The sequence below is a fragment of the Carcharodon carcharias genome, chromosome 25 (assembly GCF_017639515.1).
Source record: "Carcharodon carcharias isolate sCarCar2 chromosome 25, sCarCar2.pri, whole genome shotgun sequence".
Lineage (NCBI taxonomy): Eukaryota > Metazoa > Chordata > Chondrichthyes > Lamniformes > Lamnidae > Carcharodon > Carcharodon carcharias.
Window position 1 is genome coordinate 41,024,023 of NC_054491.1, and position 23,444 is coordinate 41,047,466.

The following is a 23,444-nucleotide window of genomic DNA, read 5'->3' on the forward strand; positions in this document are numbered from 1 at the left end:
AAGGGCTAACTATAGGGGCAGGAGGATTTATTAACTTTTTTTTAACCAGAGGACTGTCTGGTCGCTCAGACTAATCATTGAACAAGATGTAAACCTCAATATATTTGATAAATCCCAGGTTTAGTTTGGAAATGCCTAGAATTATTCTAACTCTCATCTCTTGTATGCTCCCCGGTAGGTTTTGTGATCATAAAATCGCTTCAAATTGAAGCTGTAATACTTTGGGAAAACCGGGTGGGATGTGCTCCAGTATAGTCCGAACAAAGTCCATCCTCTGGTGCTCTGGCATATTTTCTCATCTTAAACGTTTTAAATCTCACAAGCCCTAAACCCCAATTTATTTAGGATTTTAGAGGCATTCTGAGAATGTATTTCCATCCTTCTATGGGATACACTAACACAAAGGCAGTTCGGGCTTAACCGCAGAACGATATAGCGGCCATCATGGGCTCTGGCATGTAAGTAACTGGGAAAGAAGGTTTAAGGGTGTCCTGTCCCGCACCAAGTACACAAACTATCCTCACGTCTGAGTGATGTGGATTTCCAACGTCACGTCTGGGCTGTAATTTCATGAGAAAGCCCTCAGGTGTGGGACTGGTGCTTCAGAAGGCCGCAACACACAGCGAACATCGTTACTAAACTTACAGCCTTTATGGCCAAGCTGTCCGCACGAGCTTTGACATTGCCCAGAGAAGGAGACTGGTCTCCAGATCCTGTAACAAGCCTCCCAGAGCATCAACAAACCTTTCGTAGCATGCACCTTGCCGAATGTCTGCACCATACAAGCTGTGCATCTCCTGAGTAATGGAGAGCAGCAAGAATGTAACTCACAATTTACTCTAATATTTCACATCTGGAACTGAATCTCTTCCACTTCACTTATTATTTTCAACAAATCGCTTTGAAATTCCGAACCATTCAGGATTGGAACTCTAGGATCAGGTATTTAACACAAAACCGAACCAAACAACTGTGGTGGTATCTATTAGAATATGGACATTGGGTACTGTAGGAGTTACACTCCCCCTATCCCTTCCCATCTAAACTTAAACATACGTCAGGAAGTTAGCAACATGTGTGGGATAGAGGATAGAAAGTGACAGAGAGGGGTCATAGTGTCTAGCCAACGTCGCAAGTCACCGGGAGCCCTGTTAAAATCAAACTTTGAAAGCGGGCTTTTTAAACTGTAACTCAACTATATGAAGGAGCCTGTGGGCAGTCTAATCTGCTTATCCCGGACTTTCAACCCATCGAACCCAGTTCTAACTCCATTAAAACCAACCTCCGGAAAATCTCCCATTCTGTCTATAACTTCTCTGGATTAGAAAATACCCAGAAATTCATAGCTGAACACAGCATAGAAAACAAGCCAGGTTTTCAAAATCTGAGAACCCACGCCTTTACAGAGAGCGGAAGATCTCATCTTCGCTCGGGGCTAAGGATATAATTCACCCGATAATCGCACCGAGTTTTCTGTTTTGTCATATCCAGGTCGGGGAAATGATGCAGGGGGAAGGGGGTTTCGTTTCCTCAGCTACTTGCAGACAGAGATTCACGTGTCTGTGCCTCGACCATCCCATAACTGCTTTCTTACATAAAGCTAATGTAATATAGAATGTATATATTTCATTTATGTAATTCAGCAGCTCCTCTCCATAATCAGCGAAGGCAAGGCCCAGAGAGATTCCTTTTACACGCAAAGGATAAAGGAATCGAATGATTCGCCAATCCATTCCAGTACAGTGTAGTTATCTAACTACATTTATTAGATTACATTCGATTAAAATAAATTAGCATAGTTATATGACGCATAAGTATACATTATGTCGCATTGTTGGTGCAGTGCATATTTTACTGCAACGGCAGCCTCTATACAAATGGCACTTTACACTGCTGTCTAAGGAAAGCAAACTTTTTAAAGGTACTGAGATTATTGAACCAGGCAGGAAGGATAATTGATGGGCAGATCTCTCTTGATGAAATCTGCTCTCGAAGAATTTTGACGAAAGTAAAGAGTGTCATGAACAATGAGAATCACCCGTTGTCTTAGTATTACTGTTCAGGGAAAAGGCTACAATCCCTCAGATGCAGGACAAATCGGTTCCTGAACTTGTTTGTATCCTCTATACGAACTTTTAATAGATTGATATACGGATGGGGTGGGACTCACTGCCTGATTAGTTTCATACATTGCAATAGTTTTTATTAACACATATTTAATTAACGTTAAATCTCTGTGATAGAGTATTTTTTATTGTTATTATTCATTTTTATTTTTTGAACGAACAAGCAATGTACGCGATATGAATTTCCGCGTGGACAATAAGGTGAAATTGAATTGATTAATTCTTGATTTTGGTTTATTGCATCAATGGATTGATACAAGAAACGAGCATTCATGTTTTTTGTATAATAAATTCCTCTCTGGCCTGGGTGCTCCCTCAGGTACTATGACTGCATCAGATCGAAAATAAGGCAATGTGTTCAAAAAGTTACAGTAACAATGAAAATATAAGCAGCCTGCAAACTTGCACTACTCTTTCATATACACAAACACACACTCACACACACGCTTTTACACCAGAAATCACTCCCTCCCTCGACAATGCCCAATAATTCAAAGTTTCTGAAACTCCAGTGATGTGATGTGAGATTCTTCCACAGACACGAGATTCACTGAGCAGCAAGTGGACACTCAAAGACCCTGAACAGACATATTGCAACTCGCACTGAAATTACCAAAACATCTTTAAAAGCTATAAACATTTCAAAACATTAGGGCCACACAGGACGTCTCAGTGAAATGCTTCACTTTTTTCTTCTAATTGGTTAAATACAATTATATTGGGAAGTGCCGGCGACTAAGAACTAGGAATATATTACACTCTTACTGACATTCATGAAATCCAGAAAAAGTGAACATCACTTTAGTTAAATCTTGACAACCCTAATTCTAGCAACACTGACTCACTGACACTTTTAGTTAGACTGATGGTGAGAACTGGAATCGCACTTACTTTCCCTGAGGTAATTGAGATGTGAGAGCAGGACCTCGGCATTGTAGAGGGAGGTCAGGCGGAGAAAGTCCTCCTTGTTCATTTTACAGAGTTCCTTGCCGTCCGTGTTGTGAAAGAGGGACGTGTCGATCTCCAGCAGCCCGTATTCCTTGATGGCCCACTCCAGCCACTGTCTGACGTGCTCCTGGCTCCAAAGAGTCGGATCTGCAAAGCAGCAGTCATTTAAGTAACTCATCCAGAATCCTGAACAAACCGCACCAACTCCACAAAACTAACTCCCCAATCCACACGTTGTTCTAGTTAAAGGGACAGTGTCATTTCTGCATGCAGTAAATGCTGAGGCTTAGCTCCCACCAGCCGCTTTAGCAGTCGATTTACTCAATCCAGATGTATGCAACCGACTCGGCTAATTTCTGGTAATAGCAATTGAGTGCATAATTGGATCAAATTCAGTCAGCGTTAGCGATGTGGTCGAGTCTTATCACTGGTATTTCAACTTATTACAGTTTTAAAAAATGCAGATAGGAGCACATCTGGGTCTGTGAGTATATGTTGAGAGAGGCTTCCATTCATGTGAAGGTCCGGCCCTAGCTGGACCGAGAGACCACGATGCTACCTTTAGCACCCCCACCCGGGCCCCAAGGGGCCTAGTTACCTGCCGGGACGATCACTCTCCTCTCGTTGGTTGTCATGTTAGGCGGGGGAGGTCCGTTCTTCTCGTCCATGTAACTGCTGTAACTCATAGGGTTGGTGTCGGTGCCGCTCACCAGCTTATTGCATTTGGCCACGCTGCAGTCTACAGGTGAATCTCTGTCAGGGTTAAGAAGAGAGACGTCAGAGAAAGGAAGATACTGATACAAGAGCCACAGGTGCAGCAGTTAGTTCTCTCCATTTCCCAACCTCGCCCTTTGCTTACATTCTTTCGGACATATTAGAACGTACCATTCTCTTAACAACCTTCCTCTGAAAATATGGGCAGCAGTTACCAGGGTTCGGCATTGTGAGTCACTTTAATTACATCTCTTTGTGTATATTGGTCAACAGCAGATTATCCATTGTTCAAATGAATACTGCATACATGGCATCTCCTGAAGCAAAATGGACAAGATTTCCTATGTGCGTTAGATGTAAACTAAATGTCCTTTTAAATTGGTTTACAGTTTAGTTAAAGGAAGCGTCCTACTCGTTATGCTTTTAACCTTCAATGTTCCTACCTTTCCGATTTTCCAAATACAAGGCCTATTGTGTCCCGACAAAATCAACCCTGGTACACAATTACAATACACATGTCAATTGTTTTAAAAGAGACTGAGAAAGGTGGGCAAGAAAAGAAAGTGAATTAATAAGTAAAGTCGAGGCAAAAAGGAATAGATGTATCCGAGATTTTCAAATGTCTCAGTGCAGTCTTGCAGAGGTGGGACACGGTAGTGTAGTGGCTGTTTATACTACTGCGCTCGTAATCCAAAGAACGTGTGTTTGAATCGACCATTGCAATTTGAGAACTTGAATTTAATTTTAAAAGAATCTGGAATCAGTAAAAGCTGTCGAATTGTTATAAAACCCGACTGGTTCACTAATGTCCTTTGGGAAGGAAACCTGACGTCCTTACTCGCTCTGGCCTAAATATGACTCCATATGTGAAATGGCCGAGTACTCCACTCAGTTGTATAAAAGGCCACGGCGTCCTTTCAGGGCAACTAGAAATGAGCCACATCCCATAATAATAGACCGCATCTTACAGAGTTCCATCAGGACAAACCTGAACCATGACACGCACAGAAGGCACACGAGTTGTGGTTAGAAGACATTTCATTTAGATGATTAGTATTATCACCCGCCATCACTACAGACCGAGAGGCAACCCTTCCCTTTGGGTACTGAGTGAACAGATCACAATCAAACCCCAAGCATCTCCCAGCGGACAATGCCGGAGACTGGAGGTTGCTAGAGGCAAGGTGCCCCCGGGAAGCACCAAGGGCCTGTTCACTCTGCACTATACTCGTGTTGGCTGCTATGAATAACCAACAAGTCGGGTGCAAAAATAGTATTTGCTAGTCATTTGTGTGTTGTATTATAAATACAATGGGAGTATTCAAATGGTATTTCTAAACGTTATCTGAACTTTATTAAATGTTATTTAATGTTATGTATCGAAATATACTTATATATGTGTCCCAAAGACAGTGTTTGCCGTTTTGTTTCTTGTTTAGTGCTGTTCTTTACAAACATCGCTGGGTCATTTGATCTGAAGAGATGAGGCGGGGCTAGGGAATTCTCGGAGAGCATTGCATTAGGACTGTGGGGCATTTATAACATGCTGAGTGGGGCTGAATGCAACGTATCGAGTGTATGAAGCCCTCTTGCCCCCGTTCTCTCCCGGGGATCTGCCTTGGGTGGAAGGGCTGTCTGATCCGATGTTACCTGGACCCGTTAATATGGTCGTATTCCCTCTTGATATTAACCCTGACAGGCTGGTTGATCCATTCTTGTTGAGGCAAGGGATTAATTTTGTGCGTTTGTCCATAGTCGGCGGCAGCTGAAGCCGTCATATCCGTTTTGGGGAGGTGTGAAGCCACGTACGAGGTGTCAAACAGGGACTGGTCGTCACTCACAACCGACAAGGCCTCCTGAAAACAGGGGGAACAACAGAGGGCAAACAGTGAGAGAGTTACAGGTACGGACAGCAAACACAACTCCAGAAACTGCACCCTCTAACATAAGACGGATCCATACTGGACAATATGCTCATGATACAACACTCCTCTCCAGAATAAAGTTAGATTATATGTTATCGTGATAGCAACAGGTTAATTGTTTAAAATCACTCTATCTCACGACGACTATGCAATCACATAAAATAGTAAGTGTGTTGATCTATATCATGCACATCTATTTCTAAATCCATCGTCACATTATAGAGGAAATATATATATATAAAATGTGTGTGTGTTACATGACATATAGGATTTGGGGTTTCAGTACATCTGTGTATGTATTTGATTACCGGTGAGTAGGCATGAGGTGCGTGTTTATGGGTGTGAGATGTCTATCTTTTGGAGCTCACACCATTAAATGAATCATTATTAACTGAGGGGCCATGTTATTTCAATTAAAACTGAAAGGGACAATAATGTAACTGACTGTAGGAATATTGCGTTTGAAATATGGAATCATGGCGCCGTTGCCACAGATCAACTCTTCAGAAAAACCCCAGAAATCTCGGGGAATGATCGGGATTTCCACACAGTTGAGAGAAATGTTGTGTGAATGGCAAATCATGAGTGACTGTGGCAGCCTGTAGACTGAATAGATCCGCAGCATTTGAAGAAAGCAGCAACAGTGATAAGGTCTGAAGCAGATCCGAAGGTTAAAAGATGCTGGAGAGCGGTTGTTGTTGTCCTGTTTCCTACTGTGGGAGTCAGCAGCCTCCGCCTCTCTCCACAACGGCAGAGGGTGAGCCGGGGCAGTGGCAAATATCATTCACATGCTCTGGTCCTGACGGCTTATTTTCCCTCAATTGTTTGCACTTGCCAGCTCTCAGAAATCATAGGCGCACTGGGTTCGACGAAAGGGTAGAGCCAGGGGGAAGAAGGGGAGAGGGGTCTAACCCCAGTCCAGCCCAGAATAAGTAACATAAAACATAAATAAATGACAAACATTAAACACAAATATAAATCACAGTCCTTTAGAGAGAACAATGGGAAAAAGAAGCTATAGTTTTTCATCTTTATTGTATTAAGGGAAAAGGAAATCTGTCAGGAAACAGGAGTGTAAAGAGCGGAAGTGTATGCTGGCTCGATAAGGGAGGGGGATTGATGACAAACCTGGTGTTCAGTTATGAATCAATCAAACCTTCATTTTAAACGGTTTGCTGTTGGAGCGCTCACCTCCCTCTCCCGTTGTGAATTCACCAATCTGTAACATTGTTTATTTTAAAGCGGGTCCTATTTTATTCTATAGACTGTGGGACCCTCTGATCGCTGTCCTGGAGACACATTTGAAGCACGTGAGAGAAATAAATTCTGTCTGAAAGTTACAGATGGAGGGAACGTGCTGTAACGGAATGAGCTGCGAGGTCCCGACAGCACAACAGACCGGAAAGTTACACGATTGGTTTCGTTATAAGGACATCCTAGTACATTCTAGTCACACTAATTGGTTCATTCCATGGTTGCTGAGTTGTGTTCGCCGCACGCTTGTTGCTCCTGGAGATGGCAGGAGGCTCACTGAGTTGCGGAGTGGCTGTCGGGCGCTGTGCCATGCAACATTGCGCAGTTCGTGAAAGTCCGGGCGGTCCGCGGGCAAGTTCCTGCCACCCTTGCACTGAAAGCCCCCTCAGGAGCACCTCCCTCCACCCCCCCCCCCCCAACTCCCGCCCTTTGGACCCCTCAATCTCCTTGCTTAATCTCGGGTTAGTGATAGCCAGGTTTACAGAGTATCCACAGTCCGAGCGGCGTCCACTTTGGGACAATGCCATCCAAGTGACTTACAGAAGCAAAGTCAATGTGGTGCAGAAAGAGTAACACTCACCAGGGCTCCCTCAACAACCCTCTCTAGCTCAAGCGTCCCACTGACTGAAACTGCATCTCCGACTGCGGCCTCAACGCTTGAAAGGAAAAGGAAATTTAGAAGGAGATGGAAAGCTGACAAATCGGATCACTGTGTTAGTTTGGAAACTGGTGAAAAAGTCGCGTCACCCCAAGGAAAGGGGACGGGAGCGAAACGCCTGGGACGGACAGCCTCTAAAGCACTCCCCACCCCCTCCGCTTCCTTACCTTAATCGTGCCGTCCATTTCACCCGATTTCTTCCCTTTTCCCCAAATCGGAACAATATCCCAAACATGACACGGACAGGAGGTAATTACAACCGCAATTCTTGCTCGGACAGGCGAGGTAACCGGATGAAAGATTGGCAATTTTGGGAAGTGAAGTCAGCCGTCCGAGAGGAAGCCGCTGAACCAATGGTGGGGGCTCATTACACATTTGTTTAAGCAGGATATTTTGGCCGTCAAGATAAGGAAAAAGAAACAATAGCGAATTCTCTTTTCCGTGGTTCAAACGCGTTTTCCTGTCGAAGCGCCCCTCACCCTCAGCTTTTTCTGTTCTTACTCCACAGACATACATCGACACACACACATACACACAAATACACCCGTCCCTTTCTTTTCGTTTATAAAATAAAACATCAACGCTTGTTGTGGATACGGCTCATGTCACAGAGTAATTTTGCAGTTTCCTCTTAACATTGACACGTTTGGCGTTACCTGGATCTGTTTGCGCCCTCTTTGATGAACACGCTGGCATTTACTTATAAAAAGACAAGCACGAGAATCCCAGCCTCGACATAATCTCAAACAACACACCGTTTTCGGCAAAACACTTCAAAGTTACACAGAACCGGGCAGTCACCACCTAACCATTCAACGCAGTGCACATCCCAGCCGGTTAGTGTTACATCGGTAGTCTTTACATAAAACCTAAAGGTAGAAACTTTTACTGAAAAGGTATAATTCAGAATCAAGAGTTTACCTGGTTAGGTGAAGTTTTTATTGATTTAAATGTATTTATTTGAAATTTCCCGTTAAGTCCAGACGTTGCGCTCCCGTTTTTTTTTTCACAAGTCCTCAGTCCCCGTATTCGTTTTTTTTTCTCTCTCTTGACTAAATTGGCGAGTTAAGATTGCAGTTCCCTCCCCCCTCTGAAATTATCCTCATCAATCCAGTCAGCATTTCAGTGCAGCTGCAGATAGGAACGTGAGGAGACCGCCGGGGAGTCGTGGTGTGCTCGCCAATGGGGTTATTTTCACCGGTAATTGTAGGTTTCGCTCCTGTACATACACTGAGGGCAGTTTCTTTTCTCTCATTAACTGAAACCTGGCCTCGTATCCTAAGCCCCAAAGAACGTTTTGCTGGAATGAGTCACTTTGAAAGTGTCTTAAACCTGGGTACACACGTGCAGGAGCATTTCGGCACTTGCCCAGTCTACAGGAATGCTGTTGTTGAATACTAAGATCAACAGAACGTTTTAATTATTTCTCGTTAGTTTTCTGTACATGTAATTATTCAGAGTTCTAATGAATGACCTTTTCTCCAGGTAACGGAGATTCTCATACCAGATCAGTCACCGAATTTTCTGCCGTCCTAAGAAATCCAATTTTTCACCCGGAATCCTCCCTGTTGTCTCTCGGGACCATACTGTCGAGGTATCTAGCCCCAGCCTCCTACCTCTCAGTCATGAAGCCCTTGCACTAGGCTCCATCCATCACCCAACGCCACCAACGCTCCCACCCACCACCCCCCCACCCCCGCCGCCCCCCCACCACCTCCACCTCCGCCCCAACCCGACTGCAGCTACTATACATACAGACCACGACCCATGCGTGCAGATACATCAGATCGTGAGAACGGTGAGATTGGGCCCCAAAAGAGAGTCGGGGCTCCTGAAACTTAGATAGTCATCACATTGGAATTAAGGCCAAGCAAATAAACATCAATATTTGCTGACAATTTGGAACACAGCAAACAAATCCTCAGGTTGCTCCTGGCATGTGATTTTTAAAAAATGCCTGGGGAAAGAGTTTGAACTTGTAATGCATGTGTTAAAAGCTTGAAACCAACAAGAAGGTTACGTGTAATTTATGGGCCAGTTATGGAGGTGAACTTTAATATGTCATTCTACTTTTCGGCGGTGGGGGGAGGGGGCTGGGGACTGATGGCGACAACATTAGACATTAAAATAAAACCAACCTGATCAACTTTGCTTTTTAAGAATGCGGTCAAATTCCCACAATTACAAGGGCCGTACGGAAAATGGTGAAAGGGGAAAAAAATCTGCGACTCCAAACACACAAGCAAGCTGTCTGGGCCGTTGCTCGGGGCCATAATTAATTTGAGATTTATTTTTATTGGAGAACTCCTAGTCTCCGCTGACCTTAGCAAAACAAGTCTGCAACGAAGACCTGGATGCGCTTGAATGAATCATAATATAACTGCAAAGTATTTCTTTCTTGCCTGATTCGGGTTTTGTCTCGGAGTGCTTAAAATTAATACATAGCTATCTTTAGAAAGTAATAAATATTGGAGCTGTAATTAGAGCACCATAATAAAGGGGACGATTATTACCCCATGTGAGCCCCATGGAGGGGGCTTTCTCTCTGACGCTGAGCCTCGCTCACTTGGTGAGCTTTGGTTGAACCCTGGCTAGGAGAGTGAGCAGGGAACAGACTGAGAATTGTTCCAGTTTCGCAGACCTCTCCCCCTTGGTTGGAGACTGTCTGAAAACCAGCCTTTGTGAAATAACACAAACGTTATGACTGGATGAAAAAATATGCTATTTCAAGGGCGTTAGGTACAAGCCCGGGGCCCGCATACTCCATTCTTTAATACCGTCGCAGAATATTAGAGAAATAAATGTTTTCTAAAGGTCTTTAATAAATCTGAGGCGCGTTTTAAGCCTCTGTGATATTGCTTCCTTTTTGATTGGGTGTTAGCTGCCCACAGTGTCTGAAATAAATAAATCCAGACCACTGCACACCTGTAACTGCACGGTTTTCACTTTGAAAAAGCACGACATAGAGGTTACAAACCGCCCCAATGACTGCAAAATGTACAGTATATTTACTTTGCATAAGATTAAATTTTAAAAAGCGCAAGCGCATATTTTTTACATTAGGTATATACACAAATCATATCCACAGTGACCTTATTACATGATCTAACGAATCAAAGGTGGGCGCTACGAATGTGCTTTTTTATTTCATGTCAGATGATTTATTTAACTGTCGCATTAATGTCTGGTGGATTTCTCCAGTCTGACGGAGCCTGTCTGTTCGACTTTGGGGGATTCAATGCATTTAAAACGTCTGGGTCCTATGAAGAAATCCGCTGCCCAAAAGGGGGTAAAGGAGGAAGCAAAGAAGATTTCAGCTTGGAGTTGGCTAGACACTTTCTACAGACATACAGTTGAGACACTGGCCATGTGACTATAAAAACAGAAAACTCGTATAGCTGCTCACCACCGTGGATTCCCCTCTCCGATCCCTACCAGCTTCAAATCTCTTTCAAAGCAGATTTAAAGTCATTCCACATTCACTTTATATACAATCCCGAAGATAACATTCAAAACTCGTTTCTATAGTTTTATAGATATTGAATTAATTTAGTTTCACACACGCTGTGACTAGGCCCGAAGAGTGGCTGCCACACAATATGAGTTTCTGTGCAAAATAGAATTATTATGCTAAGTTAATTGGTCTTCGTTTCAATTACACATCTGTTACTGAACTTGGACTTTGGAATTTAAAATTTATATTAGACTTAAAAACATGGATAAACAGGGAGGGAAAGAGAGATTCAACAGCGGCAATGAGAATCTCCAACACTATTAAAACTCTTTTCATGAATCCAGCTGGGTGTCGCCTTTTAGAAGTTACACGCCGCATTGCAGACCTGGGTTCCAGCTGGGAATGAGGGGGCGGCATTCCCAACAGGTAATATCTCGGCAGTAAGGGTAAAATGGGCGAAAGTAAGGATTTCCTGGAAGTAAGGAATGAATAGCATCAGTATTTAACCAAAATGGCAGGCCGGGTTTTGCTTTTCAGATTCAGTCAGTTTCTGAAATTGCAACACATTAGGTGGACAGAGTTGTATCTGAACCATTGGAGTTAAGCAAATTGCAGTTGGAAATTCGATCACAGAGAAGTTAACTGCGAGTGAAACGGACAAATATTTTCCAGTATGCTCCAAATGATCTCCAGTACTTCCTATCAATAAAGATCACTTTCTGGGCATGTCGAATGAATTTAGTCTCAGGCCACTGGATGGCTCTGATGGAATACTGCAGCCTCAATCTTACCTTTACGTAAGACGAGGTGTCCGGAACAGTCTGAAACATCTTCCTCCAAGCTGCCCTGTGTCCCGCTCCGATTGCGTCCACCTACTGAAAGGAGTCCCACATTTGAGAGTGCACACAGCAGTCGGGTTTAGTCAGTGCCCCTTTCACCCAGACCACCATACCCTGACCCCTCTACATTTCCTGTCGACTGCCTGGCCATGTCCAACCGCACACCGCGGACATAAAATACATCCAAATTCACTCAAATAGGAAATTACTTTCTCCTAATCCACAACAGACACTCCTACAAGTGATGCTGCTCAGGAATTGTTTCACCGCTGCTTCTTTAGCCATTCGCCAGTCTGTCTGTCTATTTATCACGGTCTCTGTACCCAGGCCCCCTTCCTTCCTTGTTTCTCTGCTGTAGGGTTAATATTTTCTGTAGCACCAATTCTTTCTCTCCTTTAATATCCTCCACGCCCCTCGGTTCACTTCTTAACTTCTCTTTTTCTCCCTCCCTCTTATTCCTTCTGACTTTCTTCCTCTCTTCACTTTCGTGTTCTCTGTGATCTCCCAGAACTTCCCGGATTGTTCTTTTGGGTACGCTAAGCAGAGAGACTCATTCAGCCCTTCCCCATCATTATTTGATATATTTTCGTTTAAAGTTTTGTTCAACTGCTCATTGGCTCGTGTTTTTTTTATTAATCCTGTCGCATTTCAATATTTTAGAGTTTTTTCTTTGGAAAAAGACGTACTCACCCCTAACGCTGGTCAAAAGACCTGTCGGATTTTTGATCCTAGCGAGACAGGAGGGTTAGCAGCCCATTGCTAGTCTAACACTGTCTGTAGGAAAGTCTTGACAAGACAGTCCATGCTGTGGTACAGTGGGGGCTGTGGGCCTCAGAAACTCCAGACAGACCGAGTTCAGCAAAGCCTCAGGGAATTATTATTAACAGCCCGTTATTTTTTAAGTCTTAGTTTAGTTGATCAATTTCTTAGATTAATTTTAATTAATGACTGTGAAATGGAAATCCTTCTCTGTCAGACTGAATCTGAAGCCCATCCCCGTGGATAATGCCCCCTCCTTAAATTTTCACCATAGACCCAAAGGGGAAAAGCTATCAGATATTTTTGCCATACTTTTTTGAAAGGAGCTAAACCAAGAAGCGACGCTGAGTGGAGCTCCAGCTCCGTCCGTCACTTCAACTCAAAATCGAAGTTATTTTAGAAGGGATTGGGTTTAACTTTAAAAGACCCAGTCCTAACTTTAGCAACAAAACAAAGAGAAAACACCAAGTTATGTTGTAAACAGTTATTTAGGATTCATTTATCCTCTTTTTGTCATGAACTCTTTAATTTGGCCAGTCTCCCCTCCCCCACGGTGATCCAGACTCAAGCATATTGAAACATTTTTCTCTGAACAGTAACATATAAAGAGTCGGGGTGAAAGGGGCCAGACGGGTCGCTCTGTCTGTGTTCAGCTCCACCGTTCAATTATACACTAACGGAACTGATGAAGGTATTTAAATTTCTGGGCAATGCAAAGTTAACTAGTTCATGACTTTGCAAGGAAGTCGAAAGTATTATTGAGAAAGAACGCTCACCTCACTCTTCCAGAAATCACATCATATTCATAATGCTTTATACATCAGAATCATTTTATTTCTTTAGGTTTTTGATGTGTGGTTTTACTCAAGCATCACACACACACACACACACACACACATACTCATTCACGCAAATTAATGGATAGATGACTGAAGTGAGTGAGTGAAGGCCATGACCTGGAGCAGAGCCGAGATCCGCAGCTAATGAAAACAAGCAATACCACCAGGTCCGGCAGATTTTTAAATCTGACAATCTAACAACCATTGAAATAAAAGAATGTAATGAAAAAAATTGGAGACACCAAGCTTACAAACAGACCCACCCCCAACCCCTCCCTCCCCCCCCACCCCCCCCCCCCCCCCCCCCCCCCCCACCCCCCCACCAACGAGTGAAGGGAAACGAGTCAATTCAATAATAGTATTCACACTGCATCGCTTTCACAGTATCATTGCTAGGCATCTATTCACTCTTTGTTCACTAAACTGTAAACTCGATTGAAATTCAGTAAATAGTTGATATAAGAATAGTTGAATTTGAGATACAGCATCTGGCGCATGAGTTCTCAGACAATCTACCGCACACTCGAATCTTATATAAACAAAAAGCGGTAACATGTGTTAACAAAAAATATGTTATTGAAGTTTGGGGAAGAGGAAATTCGCAAAGTAGTATATCTGTTTTGCAGAAAGTTGTGAATCATAGAATTACAGAATCTTACAGAAGGCGGCCTTTCGGCTGTCGTGCCTTACTGAGCTGTCCAATTTAATCCCAAAGCCCCGCTTGTTCCCCATAACCCTGCAAATTAGTTCTTTTCAAATGCACGTCCAATTGCCTTTTGAAAGTTCCAATGAATCTGAATCAAGCACCCTTTCAGGTAGGGCTTTCCAGGTTTAAACAACCCTCTGTGAGAAATAATTCATTTTCCTTTCTACTCTAGTTCTTTTGCCAATTATCTCAAATCTTTAGCTACTTTTCATTTTCAAGCCATTTGTCAAAAGAAACAGTTTCTTCTTACTTGTTCTATCAAAACCCCATATAATTTTTAATATCACCAGGTATTCCACTCAACATTTTCTGCTCGAGGGAGCACAATTCCAACTTCATCACCGTAACTGAAACCTCTCATCCCTGATATCATCCTGAAAACACTTCTCTGTGCCTTCTCCAAGGCTTTGCCATCCTTCTGAATATGTGGTTTTCAAAATTTTACACAGTACTGCAGTCAAAGCCTAACCAGTACCTTGTAAAAGTTTAGCATGACCTCCTTGTTTTGTATTCAATGTCCATATTTACAAAGTCAAATCTCCCATAATCTTTTATAACAGCCTTATCAACTTCCGTCACCTGCTTCAATTATTTATGAATATGCACCACCGTGTCTCTCTGTTCCTACAGTCCCTCAAAATAATATGATTCATACTATTGCACTGAAGGGGAGATGATGGTTAGTGGCTAGTAAAACAGAGGCCCAGGCTACTGCTCTGGGGACACGGATTCAAATTCCACCACAGCATCTGGTGGAATTTAAATTCAATCAATAAATCTGGAATTGAAAGCTTTTATTGATTGTTGTAAAAAAAAACCCACCTGGTTCATTAATGCCCTTTAGGGAAGGAAATCTATCCTTACCTGGTCTAGCCTACATGTGACTCTAGACCCACAACAATGTGGTTGACTCTTAACTGCCCTCTGAAATGGCCCAGCAAGCCACTCAGTTCTAGGGCGATTAGGGATGGGCAACAAATGCTGGCCTTGCCAGCGACGCCCACATCCCGTAAAGAATATATTTAACAAAATACTGCTTCTCCATGTAACTTCTCCCAAAGTGCATCACTTCACACTCACACTTACCCGTATTCAATTGCATTTACAATGTGTTTGCACATTTCACCAATCTATGTCCTCCTGAAATTTGTTACTATTTAGCATTACATTATCATGTTTTGTTTCATCTAGAAACTTCGAAATTGTATTTTCTAAACCCAAGTCCAGGTCATTTATACATAATACAAGTACTGGTAATACCGACCACAGGGGAACACCACGGCCTACTTCATTCCAGTCAGAAAAAAACATCCGTTCACCACCACCCTCCTGTTGTCCCTTAGGATAATTTGTAATCCAAATGTATATGGAAACCGTCAATGAACCGTGCTCCAGCTAAAAGTTATTTCTTTTTAATAGACTCGTTAAGCCAGCAAACTGCGACATGCCCGTAAGGGAAACCTCTCAAAGACCCCGTTCTTCTAACGGACCAAAGTGTCCATCTTTCACAAAAAGATGGTACAGATCAAAAGATAAACACGTTGAAAATATGAAATAATAGTACATACTAGAAATACTCAGTAAGGCAACTTGGATGTAAAAGTGAAAAAGCCAGACTAATGCTTCAGGAGACAAACATTTCGTAAAAACGAACATTTAAAGAAACATCGGTCGGCCCTGTCCGCAATTATGCTACAAGTCAACTAACAGGAGTGGTGGAGCTGGTACAAAGGCGAAGAACCAAATGAAATTGCATCCATTTTTAGAAAACTTGTATTGAAATATGTTAGATTCAAACTGAAAGATATATCCTAACAGAAGGCTGATGATTATCAGGAGGAGAACTTTAAATAACACAGCCTGTCCCGTCCCTTCTCCAACCTGCACCATTCCTACTATAAGCAGCTCCTTACTTCCAAACATGGTTTTACCAAATTGACAAGGAAGAGGGTAGCCTGAAGTTGGAGTATTTCTGGTGACAGGCCATCCACCTGAAACGTTAGTTCTGTTTCTCTCTCCACGGACGCTGCCCGGCTTGCTGAGTATTTCCAGCATTTTCTGTTTATGTTGGAGTATCCCTGATGTTTTAGGCAACACCCCGCTGGTTATAATCTACTGGCAGATGGAGGCCGCTGAACGGGCTGCAAGTCTGAACAAAATCCCCAGGCACTCATTTAAATATTCTACTTACCTGCGTCAAAGAAAGTTACCAATTTGTGCAAAGCCATATAAAGAACAAAATACGTTTGATTTGCAAATACATTAATTTCCCGAATCCAGTGTTTTTTTTTAAAAAAAATGCAAATCCTGAATTCAGCTATAAGAAATGTTTAGAATTGATGTAGGAGCTGCCCGCCGGGTGCAGAATTATGTTACCCATCTAACATTGCCAACACAACAGCAAGAGCTGACCCGTGTAGCTGGACTAAATGGGGATATGCTATATAACACTGTCTCCTCCTCAAGGAATATGCTCACCCGAAACAGAGCATTCTGTGTACTGGATCTCATCGAACCTTAGAGCTGCACGGACAAAGCAAACCCAGGCCGTGTCAATCAATGCTGCTGTAGTCCTGTAATTCCCTGGACCAAAGCATATTGATTCCGCTTCTGTAATAGAAACATGTGTTTTTTTCATGTTACTATCTAAATGGTGAGGTGTGATAGTAACTTCATGTTACCGATTCCAATATGGCCAAAGTACCATAGATGTGACTATCCGAGCAGAACGCAATATTGCACAGAGGGGTTAAACCTCGGTGCTCTTGAAACATATTCCTCTTGCGGCCATGGTCTGATCTGGATTTCTCGGCACCCGGTCTGTCTAATAACTCACTGAAGTGTCTTAGTTGGCAGCCCTCTTGTCTGTGTTCCGTTTCCCAGATGGCCCCTGAGAAAGTTCCCTGCCACGCCAATGCATCGGCAGCTTTCCTGAAGAAGCTCTTCCGTATTTCTCCGGCTCCTTTGCCCCTCAAATTCGCAGGGTCGAGAAAATTACGTCACGTTTGCATGCGGTATCAATCGTGGCTCAGCTGGGAGAACACTCGCCTCTGCGTCAGAAGATTCCTTTTCGAGTCCTGTTCCAGGACGTGGGCACAAAAACTGAGGTTGGGATACGAGTTCATTACCGAAGGAAAGCTGCACTATTGGAGGTGTGTCTTTCGGATGAACCTAGGCCTGGTCTGTCCTTTCAGGTAGATGTAAAAGATCAATGGTGGCACTATTTCAAAGAAAAACAGGACCGGTATTCTGGTCAACATTTATGCCTCAATCAACGTCATTAAAAAATACCATAAAAAACGTCATTAAAAAGTTCATTATCATATTTGGTGTTTCTGGGAGCTTGATGTGCGCAAACTGGGGTGCAGCGTTTTCTACACCACAACAGCAGCTATACATCAAAAAGTACTTCTTCGGTTGTACAGTGCTTTGAGATGTAGGCTGGTTGCAAAAGGTGCTTTATAAATGCAAGTTTTTCTTTTCTTCTGTGTTAATGTGTATTCAGATGTATAAGTGGTTGGCTGCTGGATGAGTGTTTTTATGTTTGGGAGATGAATGAGGGATATTTCTGTATATATACATGTTTTGATGCTGTGTGAATGTACATTCACATGTATATGCTTGGGTAATGTAAGTATATATCCAGGTTTTCCTATATTTAGGTGGTGTGTGAGTTTATATTTGTGTGCATATATGTTTGGGTGTTGTGCAAATGTATATTTGGATGTATATGTGTATATCTGTGTGTTGTCATTAATGCTGAACCTTACAAGATGGTTGTTTTGAAATGTAACTTTAACACAAAGCAAACTAGAGAATTCCAGAAAAAACACTTCAGCGTGGAGACATGTCCATGTGATCCAGTTGCCATGGGGAGAAAAACTCAAACAGAAGCCTACTGAAGTGTGATGGCCTTTGACTCTGAAGCAGTATCGACATGAAAACTTGTAATTACTTTAAACTGTTTGGAGGATCTGTAATTGATTTTTTTCAAAAAATGTTTGAAAGGGACTTTTAAGAGTTTGTATCTCTTGTAATAGGATCAATTGTAATTGTTGGGTAATAATACTGGTCCATGTGACCTGGTAACACTTGACCTCGAAGCAGTACCTACAGGAAGGAAGTTAAAATATGGAGGCCACGTGGCCCAAGAACGGAGACCAAGAGAGGAAAGGAACTGAGCATTCCGAAGGTTCCGAAAAGAACTGTTTGGAAGAAGTGTGTGGCTGAAACTGGGACCATACATGTGGAGTAGACTGCCCACTATCTCCTTGAGATAATCTTTGTTGCATCTGCTATTCCATGTGTAATTTATACTTTGTGCAGACCTTTATTTTCTTGTATATTTGCATTGATTCTGAACATGTCAAAATAGTTATAAAAGCTGAAATCTTGTCTGGTAACTTCTGCATTCAGAAGTTGTTCAGTAAATGTGCTTCTTTTAAGTTACAGATCCCCATGGGGATTGTAACAGTGTTTATTGATGGGACATTTGGATATTGTGAGTAGAAATTCAGGAGTGCATATGTTCGAGTGCTGTGTCAGTGGTTATTCATGTGTGTATTTTTGGGTGCTCTGTGAGAGTATATTTGGATGTGCTTTTTTGGGTGCTGTACATTTCTATGTTAAGTGTGTATCTGTTTGGGTGCAATGCCAGTTTATATTCAGATGTCTATATATTCGGGTGCTCAGAGAGTGATATTTGTGTGTGTGTATATAATTGAATACTGAGTGAGTGATATTTGAATGTGTTTGGGTGCTGAGTGATTGTTATTCAAGTGTGTATATTGTGATGACCTTTGATGCAGAAGCATACATTAAGAATAATTTGTAATTTCTTTAAAAGTTCTATAGAATCTGTTATTGTTTTAAGTATGTTTGAGTATAACTTTAAAGAGTTTGCATTAATTATTAAGGGATCAATTGTAATTTTTTTTGGATAATAAGAAACACTGGTTCATGTGACCTGGCGACCCTTGACCTGGAAGCAGCACTAACAGTAAGGAAGTTAAGAAAGAAGCCATGTGGCCAGATTCAAAGGAGAGCTGTAGCCACAAAGGAGAGCTACAAGAAAATAAGCTTAACGATGAAGGTGATCAGTGTACAGATGTAAACAAGAAAATAAATCAGACAGAGACAGAAAGAGGAACACAGTTAATGTTTGTGAGAAGAAGCAAATCACTCAGGAAGAAGTTTTTCTATTTGGCAGAAAAGAAGATAAGAGTTCTTAGTGAAACTGTGTGAGCTGGCTAAAAGGCCTAAAATCTGGAAAGCTGTGTGAATAACTCAGGGAGCTAAAGAGCCGATGCTTTTCGAGAATTGGCCAGACCATGAATTGGGTACTATTGGTTGGCTGGTTAAAAAGGAACTCTGGAAAGTTACACAAGTAGGACTGTTGTGACCTGAGAGGGTTCACAGAAATGTGCCTTAGTGATGATGATCCTACCCATGAAACTTGAAAGTGAAAGTTGTTGACAGATAGATCTCTTGACTGCCCTGCTTGAATAAAGAGCTGCATATTGTGGAACTGTGCAGCTATGTAATGCCGCATTTGTGAAGAAAAGGCTTGTGGTCATGTAAAATGTATCTTTGATGTTTTGACTATTTAAAGTGAAATATATATTTTTATTTGAATTATCATATGCTTCTTAATTCATTTGTAATTTGTGTTGATTCTGATTTCTGTTAAAGTAAAAGCTACAAAAAATGGAATCATGTTGATAATTTCCTAATTTGATGATCATTCAATAATTTTGGTTATTTTGATTTTTTATTCCCCCAAAGGGATCATAACAATATTTTTGGAAGCTGTGTAAGTTATACTCAGGTGTACATGTTTGGGTGCTGAGCAACTGTATATTGATGTGTGTATGTTTGGCTGCTGTGAGTGGATATTATGATGGTGTTTGGTGGGCTGGAATCAGCACCATTCTGTGATGGAGTTAGCCAATTGGCTGGAGGTGGCAGTGGCACATGTGCTAAGGAGCGAGCAGCTGGAGCTTGCCCAGAGGCAGCAGTCACAGCCACTTATGCTGGTCCCTGACCCAGGGCTCAAAAGCACTTGCCAGGCAGTAGTTGGAGGTGATTCCTCAAGGGGAAACAGTGTGTTTGGGGGATCGGTGATCTCTTGACCCAGGCTGTGGGATGCAAAACAGGCCCACATGACACCAGCTGATGCCAAAATTGGCCCACATAACCAGGTGTGCTGAGAAAGAGAAGTCATAGTTCAGCTGGAAAAGAAGACCAAGGAGGCCTTTTGGTGAAAATTATACCCATGAAACTCGGGTGGAGTAAAGTAAAGCTGGCATCAGATAGGAATTGGTGGCTAAAGCATTGAAGAAAATGAATTAAAATTTTACCTGAAGAAGTTCAGACCTTTGAAGGATTTTGTAGGTGAAAATGGTGCTATATATGTTAAGTGGACTATCTAGTTAATCCATGAGATCGATCTTTGTTGCACTTGCGATTTAAAGTGTTATACTTAACACTGACTACAATTTGCCTGTTAATTCATGTATAATTTATGCTGATTTTGGTTTGATTGTTAAAATAAAAGATATAAAAAGTGAATTCTCATCCACTGTTTTTTTGTTGAGGTCATTTGGTAAATTCAGTTCTGTTAGTTTGTTGGACACCAGAATAATCATAACAAAATTGGTGGCTCATCCAGCATTGATCCAAATTAGGCTGTGAAACTGGATTCATTGGGCCTTTCCAGAATTGAATCATGCATTTAATTGTTGTACAGTATTCCTGTTCCTATATTTTATATTCTTGTGTGTGATGTAGATTCTGATGGATATATTTGGATGCTGTGTGAGCATATATTCATGTATGCCTGCTATGAGTTTGTACTTAGAGGATACAGCTATAAATCCAGTGTAAATGTGAAGACACTGAATTGCAAAAGCCTTGGCACTGTCTTATCTATCGGTTAATTTATGGAAAAGCTAGTGGCTGCAGGGCTTTGAATGTGAGCCACTGTGCCAACAGGCAAAGCCTTGCACATCCAGCCTGTTAACAGGAGGATCACATTTCTTGAATTTTTAACTGCGACATTATATTTTGTCAGATTTAATGATCTGGAAATGTGATATTGTGTAGCCATTCAGTCTCCAGACTCAACTTTAATGAATACCTGATATTGGTGAATCCATGCTCCAAAATATATTTGAAGTTTACTATACTCAACCAGGAGGAAACCTTGTTGGAATTCACTATACTGAGTACAGGTCTGAATTCTATTGGGTTTCACTATATTTAGTCCAGGAGGATATCCTGTTTAGCATTCACTATATTCGGTCCATACATAAGGTTTAATGCACAGTAGCATTGATACAGGTGACTGAATCCTGTTGTTGAATTCCTATTGCAAAGTTTGGCACACAAGCCAAAAGACAAAGCCATGCAGGTAAGTATCCCAGATTTCTAATGCAAAAAAAGAAGTTTTGCATCGAATTCGATTATTTGGTACTCTCTGTTATCTGGTAAGAGGCTTGCTCTTCTTGATCTATATCAATGACCTAGACTTGTGTGTGCAGAGCACTTTTTCAAAATTTGCAAATGACACAAAACTTGGAATACTGTGAACTGTGCAGAGGAAGCAATAGACTTCAAGAGGACATAACCAGTATGGTGGAATGGGCGGACAAATAGCAGATTAAATTTAATACAGAGAAATGCAAAGTGATACATTTTAGTAGGGAGAAATAGGAGATGCAATACAAAATAAAGGATACAATTCTAAAGGGGGTGCAGGGGCAGGGGGCTTTAAATGTTAGAGGAAAGAGTACAAAAGTACAGAATTTATGGTGAACATTTATAAAACCCTGGTCTGTTCTCAACTGGGGTGCTGTGTCCAATTCTGGGCACTGCACATTAGGAAGGATGTGAAAACTTTAGACGGGGTGCAGAGGTGATTTAAGAGAATGATGGACTTCAGTTATGTGGATAGATTGGAGAAGCTGGGGGTTCTCTCCTTAAAGAAGAGAAGGTTGAGAAAAGATTTGGTAAAAGTGCTCAAAATCATGAGGGGTCTAGACAGAGTAGATAGAGAGAAAGAGAGAAACTCTCGTTAAGAGTGAACAGAGGACACAGATGTAAGGTGATTAGCTAAAAAAACCAAAGGCTCATGAGAAAAGTGATGCGGATCCGGAATGCACTGCTGAGTTGGTGGTGGAGGCAGCTTCAATTGTGGCTTTGAAAGGGAATTTGATAAGCACCTGAAAGGAAAATATTTGCAGGGTTAGGGGGAAAGAATGGAGAGTGGTACTAGATTACTTGTTCTTGCAGAGAGAAGGCATGGATTCAACTGGATGCCTTCTCTGCTGTAACTGCTCTAAATTCAATGGCACACAATAACTCAATCAGTATGAAATGGGTAGAATTACAAGTGCAAGATTCAGTGATACACACATATGGCTTTCAATTCAGAGACTTCTATTGAAGTAGAATTAATAGAATGCTGTTTAAACAGTGCCTAGATCCTAGATCACGGTCATCAAATGAATTTCTTATGGTGAAACTGTTTCTGTACTCTAGCACTAAGTGTGGGCAACATTCAGCAAAATTTATTGTAATATAAGTTATAAACTCTATTGGAAACTACTTATATTTTATTTACCATTATGGTTGTTTGCTGATAGATGGCACGTTTTAGCTTGAACAATTGCATTAACATTAGGAGCAAATCATTGGGATGAGGTCTGTCTTGGATAAAAAAGCAGGAGGACTGCTTGTCACTAAAGCACTTTGCAACATAACTACTAACCATGGAAGTGAATTCCATTCCCTTGCAACTCTCTGTAAAGTTTCTCTTGATCACTGTTTTAAATCTCTTACACTTAATTTTGTATCTATGGCTCTTCATCAGGACTTCTCAACCACTGGAAAGAGCCTGCTTCTATAATAACCGTTAACCTTAATCCTTAAATGATCTTTCCTCATTTTAAAATTTCTATCCTATTTTCTCATGTGTTAAACATGAGGTGGATGATTCATTATCGGAAGGGCACAAAGTCAGATTGGACTTGAGACTGAGCCACCAACAAGTGTGGTCACCGTACTTGGTATAACTAGGATTTCACTGCACTCAGTCCAGATTGAAAACATTTTTGGAACTCACTGCACTGGGTCCATACATATCAAAGGATGGTTTGTTTAATACTAGTGTACAGTACCTGTCTTGCTTGACTTCCTGTACTCTAATATATTATTGAACTG

The 23,444-nt window shown here is 41.8% G+C and overlaps 1 protein-coding gene across 9 annotated transcripts in view; it reads right to left on the reverse strand.

Moving 5' to 3' along the window:
* The window catches only part of fli1 (Fli-1 proto-oncogene, ETS transcription factor), a 119,683-nt gene extending 106,982 nt beyond the window's left edge, over nucleotides 1-12,701 (reverse strand). The window contains exons 1-5 of one of the 9 annotated variants that reach the window (XM_041174349.1): nucleotides 12,609-12,701; nucleotides 11,871-11,954; nucleotides 5,439-5,644; nucleotides 3,673-3,827; nucleotides 3,018-3,221 (exon numbers count right to left, since the gene is read on the reverse strand). In XM_041174349.1, the coding sequence (XP_041030283.1) occupies nucleotides 3,018-3,221; nucleotides 3,673-3,827; nucleotides 5,439-5,644; nucleotides 11,871-11,909 (604 nt within the window). In that variant the 5' untranslated portion in view covers nucleotides 11,910-11,954; nucleotides 12,609-12,701. Of the gene's footprint in view, nucleotides 1-3,017; nucleotides 3,222-3,672; nucleotides 3,828-5,438; nucleotides 5,645-6,158; nucleotides 6,368-7,547; nucleotides 7,632-7,792; nucleotides 7,951-11,870; nucleotides 12,356-12,608 lie in introns of those variants that run through there. The other 8 variants (XM_041174350.1, XM_041174356.1, XM_041174348.1 and 5 more) reach the window with 8 other exon arrangements.
* Between the last annotated feature and the right edge of the window lie 10,743 nt (nucleotides 12,702-23,444).